General features: G+C 51.7%; 1 protein-coding gene across 1 annotated transcript in view; it reads right to left on the bottom strand.

The window, feature by feature from the left end:
* Positions 1 to 260: 260 nt before the first annotated feature.
* LOC146025361 (HEPACAM family member 2-like) overlaps positions 261 to 10,798 on the bottom strand; it is a 46,136-nt gene continuing 35,598 nt past the window's right edge. Inside the window, exon 3 of the mRNA XM_083155514.1 lies at positions 261 to 1,737. Within this exon, the coding sequence (XP_083011640.1) occupies positions 1,493 to 1,737 (245 nt within the window). The 3' untranslated portion in view covers positions 261 to 1,492. The remainder of the gene's footprint in view (positions 1,738 to 10,798) is intronic.

The following is a 10,798-nucleotide window of genomic DNA, read 5'->3' as shown; positions in this document are numbered from 1 at the left end:
CGGTATTCGGGAGGAGGAGCCACACGATGTAAACACACATCCTCCGGCTTCTCGTCAGTTCGTTCTGGTGTCGGGACACTCGTTTTGTTGTTTTGCCAAGACCATGGATGCTATATGGAACCAAGAGGATGCGATCTACGCCGGAGGACCCCTGTGAGTATGATTTCCTTCCACAGGTACCTATATTACATTTCTTCAGGACCCTTAAATGGACGGAGACCTACCTACGTGTCAAGGCAGGTAAGTATCTGTGTGAATGGGCTCTGAGTCAGTGTGTATATATTTAGCTATTGGTTCTGCTGTGGAACTAAGAGTCCCAGCAAGCCCATTAATGGGCCGCATGCTGGGACTTGCGGTTCTCCAAGTCCCAGTAGGCGGTGCAGGTTTGCTGGGACTCATAGTTCCACAGCAGAAACCAATAGTTTATTTCTATTTTTTCACAAATTTAATCAGCCGGGTGTCCACCGTCCCAGGGCCACAGGGGACAGCCCCAGGCTTCAGCCTGGCCAGGTAAGTTCTGAAGGGGGGACCCCTTTATTGGGAGATCCCCACTTCCCCAGGATCCCTGCCCAGGATGACCAGTCAGAGGGTTAATGCTTTGGCCGGGGGGAATTTAGATAAAAAGTCTCCCCCCATTTGTGGCATTACCCTGCTGTCATTACTATGTCGACATACACACAAAAAACATGAAAAACTGGTGTCGTTATTTTCAGTGTCGACCATGTCCACATCGACACCAAGCTTGTGTCGACCTTCTGTCAATGTCGAACAATCTTATGTCGACCATTTTCAGGTGTCTACTTAGTCACTGTCAACCATTAGTGGTGAACCTAGACATTGTCGACCCCTTATACCAGTGATGGCTAACCTTGACACTCCAGCTGTTGTTGAACTACACATCCCAGCATGCCCTGCATCAGTTTTAGCTTGGCCAAATAGTAAAACTGTAGCAGGGCATGCTGGGATGTGTAGTGTCAAGGTTAGCCATCACTGTCTGATACCATAACCCTCATAGTTCTGCTCCAATAACTGGAAAATATAAGTTACAAAATGGTAAAATCTTAAATAACATTTTTAAGAGGCATTGGAGAGAGATAATGTAGCAGCCAATCAGCTCTTAGCTGTCATTTTTCACAATCAGCTGTAACATGTCAGTTGGGAGCTGATTGGCCGGTACTTTATCTCTCAGCAGTAGACATTCTGTGGCCTGGACCCGAGAATTCTGTGGGTTAGTATGTGTCCCCTTGTTACATTGTGTTGGTGCCTGGTACAGGGCACATTATACGCCCCATGGAGCAGGGATCAGAGCACAGGACTACAGAGGCAGTAGATGTATTCTGACTGCGGTCTCGCCATGAGGTCACCGGTGATGAGACATCTTGAGGATACACAACTTTGTAGATTAGATATAATCCATAGACTTCATGACATCGTGATTCTCTTCCCATGTGACACCATCCGCCATGGCCAGTGTTGGAGATATGAGGCCTCATCAGTGGTATCTGTGAGGTGGTAACATCTCCACCATCCAGTGTCTCTGCTGCTTACGGTTCTTCACCTGGAGCCTGAAGAGCATGAGAAGAATGACGAAGATGGAGGAAAGGCGACTGCTGAGGAAGATCCAGGCTGAGGTGGAAACATCGATACTGCTGTTGTTACTGGGACAGATGCAGTGACCGCCTGCTACTGGTTTCTCCTTCTCATCCTTCTCCTGCGTCTCCTGCTCCACTACATGTCCTGCAAAAAGACACAGATAATCACCATTCAGAGAGGCCGGGTAGGTGCAAAGAGAGGCCGGGTAGGTGCAGGTACAGCAGAGAGAGAGGCCGGGTAGGTGCAGGTACAGAGGAAAGAGAGGCTGGGTAGGTGCAGGTACAGAGGAGAGGGAGGCCGTGTAGGTGCAGATACATCGCACACATGTATCAATTATTATAGCTTCACAATAAAAAGCATTAATGCGCATTCCCCACTAAAAACACAAACGCCAGCACCTACCCCGTCATGACAACCCCCCCCCCCCTGCATACCCCATCCCTCCACTGATTTATACCCTCTAACCCCCTGTTATGAAAATCTCTCTGAAACCTGAGTGTTCGATGAATGATGCAAGGATCCAGAGAGAGAGAGTGTGCAGCTGGGGCTGAAATGGTACTGTCTGCGGGTGCTCCTGTTCTAACCCTGACTCTATTGGCACCAGTCATCTCCAGCTAGTACCTGCAGTGCTAGGTTTCACCTCTAACAGCCATGTTTGAAAAGGCGAATTAGGTTCACCCCAACTCTGGTGCAGCCAGGTCTTATGTGGGGAACAAGATACCAGTGGAGACCAGGAAAGACAAGAGGAATGCTGACTAAGAAGTAACATGAAACTCAGGAGCTAGGTATACCAGTAAGGAACAAGCAACATCGCCACAATAATAAATGCACAATATAAACAGATGCGACCCCATCGCTAACAAACAGATACAAGCGACCTCATTCCAAAACATAAATATAATAATAATAAATGCAACCAAGTCATTGCACAGACAGAATATATATAAGACAACAGCGGCTCAAATAATAACGTAAAATACCTGTAAGTGCAACAATGCACAGGATGGAATAAGGTAAATGCCAAAGCTACTACGGGTGCAACAATGGATGATAAATTAAGCATAATATTATCAGACTGGAAATAGAGGAAGAACCTCTCCCAATACTTAGCTTAGGTAACAGACAGGGAATGGGCTCAGACTGCCCTCTGACCAGACACAGGCTGAACAACAGGAATCGGGTTGCAGACTTTGACAAGACAGGGTCTGATAAGAATACCAAGGGAGCAAGAACCAATCAGGATTGCTGGAAAGGCTCAAGCCTCCTGAAGCACAGATTAACTGCAGTTGAGCTGCCCAGACCTAAAGTAATGAGCTAATTATGCAACAGACTTGTGCACAGAGCAACACACAGGATTATGTTGCAGTTGCACAAAGCCACCACAGGTGGCTACCGCAAAATTCCAAACAAGAACATGAGAACCCAGAATGCTCACAGAAACATGACATGAAAATATAAACAGGATTGACTCACAGCAGTGGCTCATAACAGTACTCAACGGAACCCAATATCCAGACTTTCCCAATCAAGTATACAGTACACTAGAACCTGGAATACTGGTTCAGATAACCATAGCAAAAACTACCCCCCGCACCCCCCCCCCCCCCCCCCCCCGTGCATTAGCCCCTGCCGCTCTAGCGGTCTCTGGGGCTTCATGCAATTTACCACGCTGGGGTCACAGCTTAGCAGGAAGCCCCAGAGACCGGCACCCCTCACTGGAGCAGTGACCCCGGGGATCACACTGACCGGGTCCATTGGGGACACACAGCAGATCACACTGGCCGGATCCATTGCACATACACAGCAGATCACACTGGCCGGATCCATTGCACATACACAGCAGATCACACTGGCTGGATCCATTGGAAATACATATAGTTGATCACAGTGGTTGGATCCATCAGGGGACACACAGCTGATCATACTGGCGGGAACCATTGGATGCACAGAGCTGATCATACTGGCTGAGACCATTGGACGCACACAGCTGATCACACTGGCTGGAACCATTGGATGCACAGAGCTGATCATACTGGCTGAGACCATTGGACGCACACAGCTGATCACACTGGCTGGAACCATTGGATGCACACAGCGGATCACACTGGCTGAGACCATTGGATGCACACAGCTGATCACACTGGCTGGAACCATTGGATGCACACAGCTGATCACACTGGCTGGAACCATTGGACGCACACAGCGGATCACACTGGCTGAGACCATTGGGCAAACACAGCTGATCACACTGGCCGGTCCAGTACTGGTTCTATTACATTTGTGTATTAATTTATTATGGTATATTCTACCTTTTCCTGACCACTTATCTAGCGGGGTGGTGAGGCAGAACCTCTGGGCTTCGCAGCTTACCAGAATCAGGGCCCAGGTTCTTCTACCACTCCCACAGAGATATTTTGAACATCTCTGACAGAGCTGCTGTCACTCAAAGGGTTAAACACTGAAGCAAAATTGCTGCATTGTTATCATTGGGGAGGACCAGAGATGATACGAGGGACAAAGACAGCTAATAATATAGAGACATACACATGGGACCTTATTCAGGTTCGTTCACAGGGGGAGCGATGTGTGGCATCTGCGCATGCGCATTTCTGCAGGTGCGAACGGGCATGGCGAACTGCAAGTTTACCGTCCCATTTGCACCCACCAGTGCGGGTGGAGGGTGTGGTGCGGCGGCGGTTGGGTGTGTCCATGGGAATGAGGCAGTGACGTGGCTGCTGGGGGCGGACATCACCGAATGTCAGCTGCCCGTCCTGTTTTTGCACAAGTGTCGTGACCATCGAATGACTTGGTCCCCGCACCCAAATCTGCGAATGGATGTTTATGCTAATTTGGCAACCGAGGGGGAGCGGGCGGCTGTACGAGCAATACCCCTGAGAGGGGAGAGTAACGCTGATGGCAGATTCCTGAAGGGTTAATAGCCTCACAGTTATAAAGCCTCTGTCTGTGCAATACACAGAATAAAGAATAAAAGCAGCCGTGTGACTTTATTATGTAGGAGGGGGACCACTTCTCCCTGTGCCCCCCGCCACTTCTCCCTGTGCCCCCCGCCACTTCTCCCTGTGCCCCCCGCCACTTCTCCCTGTGCCCCCCCCCCCTCTCTCTTGCTGTGTGTGGTTCCCCGCTGTGCCCTGAGGAGCTGGGAGACGTCTCACATGAAACAGCCAGCAGGTGTGCTGGATGACTTGTGAGCCCTACGTCTACCTGTGACAGCTCTTATCAGCCCTCAGACTACAGAGCAGGATCCCCAAGGGTCCCTCTCCTACGCCGCGACAGACTCTGCTGCTGTGCGCTGCAAAATATCCAGTTATATATAATTTATATTACACAGGAAATGGGATCCATTACATATTTTGCGTTGACCTGCAAAATGCCTACAGCAGACTTTAGAAGACCCAGGGAGACAGCAGGAACCAATTTTGCTTCAGTAGCTAAGTAAAGGTCCCTGGGGATGGATGGGAAAAGAGGACGGGACCCGTCCACGAAGGCCAGTTCTGGTCTTGTGGGTTCTGCAGCAGGGGGGGGGGGGGGGGGGGGGGGGTTTCTGGTTGCACAGAAACCCCCCTCCTCTTGGCAAGTGTCTTAAATTGTGACAACAATCAGACTGGTATATAATATGATCAGTAGAGCTGCCACCACATCATGCAGTGTAAGGGACAGAGCGGAGCTGCCACCACATCATGCAGTGTAAGGGACAGAGCAGAGCTGGCACCACATCATGCAGTGTAAGGGACAGAGCGGAGCTGCCACCACATCATGCAGTGTAAGGGACAGAGCGGAGCTGCCACCACATCATACAGTGTAAGGGACAGAGCGGAGCTGCCACCACATCATGCAGTGTAAGGGACAGAGCGGAAATGCCACCACATCATGCAGTGTAAGGGACAGAGCGGAGCTGCCACCACATCATGCAGTGTAAGGGAAAGAGCGGAGCTGCCACCACATCATGCAGTGTAAGGGACAGAGCGGAGCTGCCATCACATCATGCAGTGTAAGGGACAGAGCGGAGCTGCCACCACATCATACAGTGTAAAGGACAGAGCGGAGCTGCCACCACATCATGCAGTGTAAGGGACAGAGCAGAGCTGCAGCCACATCATACAGTGTAAGGGACAGAGCAGAGCTGCCACCACACCATGCAGTGTAAGGGACAGAGCGGAGCTGCCACCACATCATGCAGTGTAAGGGACAGAGCGTAGCTGCCACCACATCATGCAGTGTAAGGGACAGAGCAGAGCTGCCACCACATCATGCAGTGTAAGGGACAGAGTGGAGCTGCCACCACATCATGCAGTGTAAGGGACAGAGCGGAGCTGCCACCACATCATGCAGTGTAAGGGACAGAGCGGAGCTGCCACCACATCATGCAGTGTAAGGGACAGAGCGGAACTGCCACCACATCATGCAGTGTAAGGGACAGAGCGGAGCTGCCGCCACATCATGCAGTGTAAGGGACAGAGCGGAGCTGCCACCACATCATGCAGTGTAAGGGACAGAGAGGAGCTGCCACCACATCATGCAGTGTAAGGGACAGAGAGGAGCTGCCACCACATCATGCAGTGTAAGGGACAGAGCAGAGCTGCCACCACATCATACAGTGTAAGGGACAGAGCGGAAATGCCACCACATCATGCAGTGTAAGGGACAGAGCGGAGCTGCCACCACATCATGCAGTGTAAGGGAAAGAGCGGAGCTGCCACCACATCATGCAGTGTAAGGGACAGAGCGGAGCTGCCATCACATCATGCAGTGTAAGGGACAGAGCGGAGCTGCCACCACATCATACAGTGTAAAGGACAGAGCGGAGCTGCCACCATTCATGCAGTGTAAGGGACAGAGCAGAGCTGCAGCCACATCATACAGTGTAAGGGACAGAGCAGAGCTGCCACCACACCATGCAGTGTAAGGGACAGAGCAGAGCTGCCACCACATCATGCAGTGTAAGGGACAGAGCAGAGCTGCCACCACATCATGCAGTGTAAGGGACAGAGCGGAGCTGCCACCACATCATGCAGTGTAAGGGACAGAGCAGAGCTGCCACCACATCATGCAGTGTAAGGGACAGAGCAGAGCTGCCACCACATCATGCAGTGTAAGGGACAGAGCGGAGCTGCCACCACATCATGCAGTGTAAGGGACAGAGCGGAGCTGCCACCACATCATGCAGTGTAAGGGACAGAGCGGAGCTGCCACCACATCATGCAGTGTAAGGGACAGAGCGGAACTGCCACCACATCATGCAGTGTAAGGGACAGAGCGGAGCTGCCGCCACATCATGCAGTGTAAGGGACAGAGGGGAGCTGCCACCACATCATGCAGTGTAAGGGACAGAGAGGAGCTGCCACCACATCATGCAGTGTAAGGGACAGAGAGGAGCTGCCACCACATCATACAGTGTAAGGGACAGAGCGGAGCTGCCACCACATCATGCAGTGTAAGGGACAGAGCGGAGCTGCCGCCACATCATGCAGTGTAAGGGACAGACCGGAGCTGCCACCACATCATGCAGTGTAAGGGACAGAGCGGAGCTGCCGCCACATCATGCAGTGTAAGGGACAGACCGGAGCTGCCACCACATCATGCAGTGTAAGGGACAGAGCGGAGCTGCCACCACATCATGCAGTGAAAGGGACAGAGCAGAGCTGCCACCTCATCATGCAGTGTAAGGGACAGAGCGGAGCTGCCACCACATCACGCAGTGTAAGGGACAGACCGGAGCTGCCACCACATCATGCAGTGTAAGGGACAGAGTAGAGCTGCCACCGCATCATACAGTGTAAGGGACAGAGCGGAGCTGCCACCACATCATGCAGTGTAAGGGACAGAGCGGAGCTGCCACCACATCATACAGTGTAAGGGACAGAGCGGAGCTGCCACCACATCATGCAGTGTAAGGGACAGAGAGGAGCTGCCACCACATCATACAGTGTAAGGGACAGAGCGGAGCTGCCACCACATCATGCAGTGTAAGGGACAGAGCGGAGCTGCCGCCACATCATGCAGTGTAAGGGACAGACCGGAGCTGCCACCACATCATGCAGTGTAAGGGACAGAGCGGAGCTGCCGCCACATCATGCAGTGTAAGGGACAGACCGGAGCTGCCACCACATCATGCAGTGTAAGGGACAGAGCGGAGCTGCCACCACATCATGCAGTGAAAGGGACAGAGCAGAGCTGCCACCTCATCATGCAGTGTAAGGGACAGAGCGGAGCTGCCACCACATCATGCAGTGTAAGGGACAGAGCGGAGCTGCCACCACACCATGCAGTGTAAGGGACAGAGCGGAGCTGCCACCACACCATGCAGTGTAAGGGACAGACCGGAGCTGCCACCAAGTGTAAGGGACAGAGCGGAGCGGCTGCACATCCCCAGTGTACCAGCTTCTTATACCACATTTACTGTATGTGTGGATCTGAGCCCTCAAACATGCAGTGGACCAGAGAGCAGCTGCCAGGAGGAAGAGACAGGAGCCTTACCATAAAGTGTGAGATTGTGAGCTTAGAAAGTGCAGTACTGGTTCTATTGTGTTTGTGTATTTATTTATATATTTATTATATCTTTAACCTTTTCCTGACCACTTCTATTATGTAAATGTATGAAACAGCCTGTACTATAGACCATCTGTAATGTTATACGTTAATGCTGTATTCCATACAGTATCCATTTTTATGACTGTTACCGCTCCCCCAGACTCCCGTACTTACTCCAATGTGTGCTGAGTGGGAGATTTTGGATTATATTTGGAAACGCCCCTCTAAAAATCCTGCATTTGACACTGGCTCTGGAGGACTATGTACGCCTGAAGGGGCTTCGGTATTGCTGGTTCCTGGCAGGACTCATTCCCTGTCACACTGGTGACTATAACCCTGAGTTACCCCTGAGAGTGTCCAGAGATGCTGCAGTCATGCTGTGCGCCTTTAGATGCCACCATTGATACTTTCACCAGCCCCACGCTCGGTGCAGATCAAACGTCTGAGTATTGCACACAATGGGCGGTTGTGGGCTAAAAGCGGCTCACTTTACCGTTAGAGCCGCCCAGTGTGTGCGGGGCAGCGATGAGCGGTGAGTGCTGATGCCCATTCCTGGTCGTGCTTTGGAGAGCCGTCCACCCCTGCGAAGATTGTGTTCAAATGGACAAAACCATGCTGCACTGCAGGTGGGGCTGATGTAAAGTGCAGAGAGATTTAAGCTGGATACACACCTGCAAATGTATCTGGGCAATCTGTCTGGTTGGAACAAAAATCTGGTAATGAACGGGAGGTAATAACAGACAATGCTGGAATATGGATAGGAAATACTGTTCAGATAAATGTGTAGAGGGGGCGCCCAGGGCACTTGTCATTACTGGAAGCAAACTGCATGGGAGAATATTACACTGTCAAAACCCATTGTAAAGGCAACATACACTTGGTCAATGGTAATGCTCAGCACCGTTAATCATTGTCACATTGGCAGATAGGTGAAGCTGCAGCTGTACCCCACTCCCATGCACTAAACCTTTTTTTTTTTTTTTTTAAACCTGCCAACCACAATGACCCCCTTTGTCCCCCCTTTAATCCTTGAAAGGAGCCTTGAAAAATATCCCTCCATGGATCGGAATGCATAGGGGTGAGCAGGTGGCTGTGGTCACTTATACCTTTCATCTATTATTTTATCGGAGCCACAAGAAGCCGCAGGACTGTTATCTTTCTATCCCGTGAACAGACTCATCTCCAGCCTGGAAGCCAGGACCATCGCTGATCACTGAAGGAAGCATAAGGACAGGCATAGAAGGTGCGGATTAACCCTTCCTGGCCTACCCTGCTGTGACCATACGGGACGGACTGATTTCCAAACAAATACTGGACTTTTTCGAAGTTTTTTTATTCTTTTTTCAAATGCATTTTTAATCATAGGATTGCTTTTTTCTTAAAATACAGTCCATATGTAGACATATATATATATTTTTTATAATCTCACTACAAGCACTGGACAGTGCCATTTCTACCATCTATCCCCATGCGCCTATGTTATATATTTTTCCAATACCCCTTTAGTTTCCACTGTGAATGTGTACTGTGTGAGTGGGGAGTGAGGGGGTATGTGTGCTGTGTGAGGGGGGAGTGAGGGGGTATGTGTACTGTGTAAGGGGGGAGTGAGGGGGTATGTGTGCTGTGTAAGGGGGGAGTGAGGGGGTATGTGTGCTGTGTGAGGTGGTATGTGTGCTGTGTGAGGGGGAGGGAGGGGGTATGTGTACTGTGTGAGGGGGGAGTGAGGGGGTATGTGTGCTGTGTGAGGGGGTATGTGTGCTGTGTGAGTGGGGAGTGAGGGGGTATGTGTGCTGTGTGAGGGGGGAGTGAGGGGGTATGTGTACTGTGTGAGGGGGGAGTGAGGGGGTATGTGTGCTGTGTGAGGGGGTATGTGTGCTGTGTGACGGGGAGGGAGGGGGTATGTGTACTGTGTGAGTGGGGAGTGAGGGGGTATGTGTACTGTGTGAGGGGGGAGTGAGGGGGTATGTGTACTGTGTGAGGGGGGAGTGAGGGGGTATGTGTACTGTGTGAGGGGGGAGTGAGGGGGTATGTGTGCTGTGTGAGTGGGGAGTGAGGGGGTATGTGTACTGTGTGAGGGGGGAGTGAGGGGGTATGTGTACTGTGTGAGGGGGGAGTGAGGGGGTATGTGTACTGTGTGAGGGGGGAGTGAGGGGGTATGTGTGCTGTGTGAGGGGGTATGTGTACTGTGTGAGGGGGAGTGAGGGGGTATGTGTACTGTGTGAGGGGGGAGTGAGGGGGTATGTGTGCTGTGTGAGGGGGGAGTGAGGGGGTATGTGTACTGTGTGAGGGGGGAGTGAGGGGGTATGTGTGCTGTGTGAGGGGGTATGTGTGCTGTGTGAGTGGGGAGTGAGGGGGTATGTGTACTGTGTGAGGGGGGAGTGAGGGGGTATGTGTACTGTGTGAGGGGGGAGTGAGGGGGTATGTGTGCTGTGTGAGGGGGTATGTGTGCTGTGTGAGGGGGAGGGAGGGGGTATGTGTACTGTGTGAGTGGGGAGTGAGGGGGTATGTGTACTGTGTGAGGGGGAGTGAGGGGGTATGTGTACTGTGTGAGGGGGGAGTGAGGGGGTATGTGTACTGTGTGAGGGGGGAGTGAGGGGGTATGTGTGCTGTGTGAGTGGGGAGTGAGGGGGTATGTGTACTGTGTGAGGGGGGAGTG

Source organism: Crinia signifera, chromosome 1 (assembly GCF_055691185.1).
Source record: "Crinia signifera chromosome 1, ASM5569118v1, whole genome shotgun sequence".
NCBI lineage: Eukaryota > Metazoa > Chordata > Amphibia > Anura > Myobatrachidae > Crinia > Crinia signifera.
This window is presented reverse-complemented; position numbering and strand designations above follow the sequence as displayed.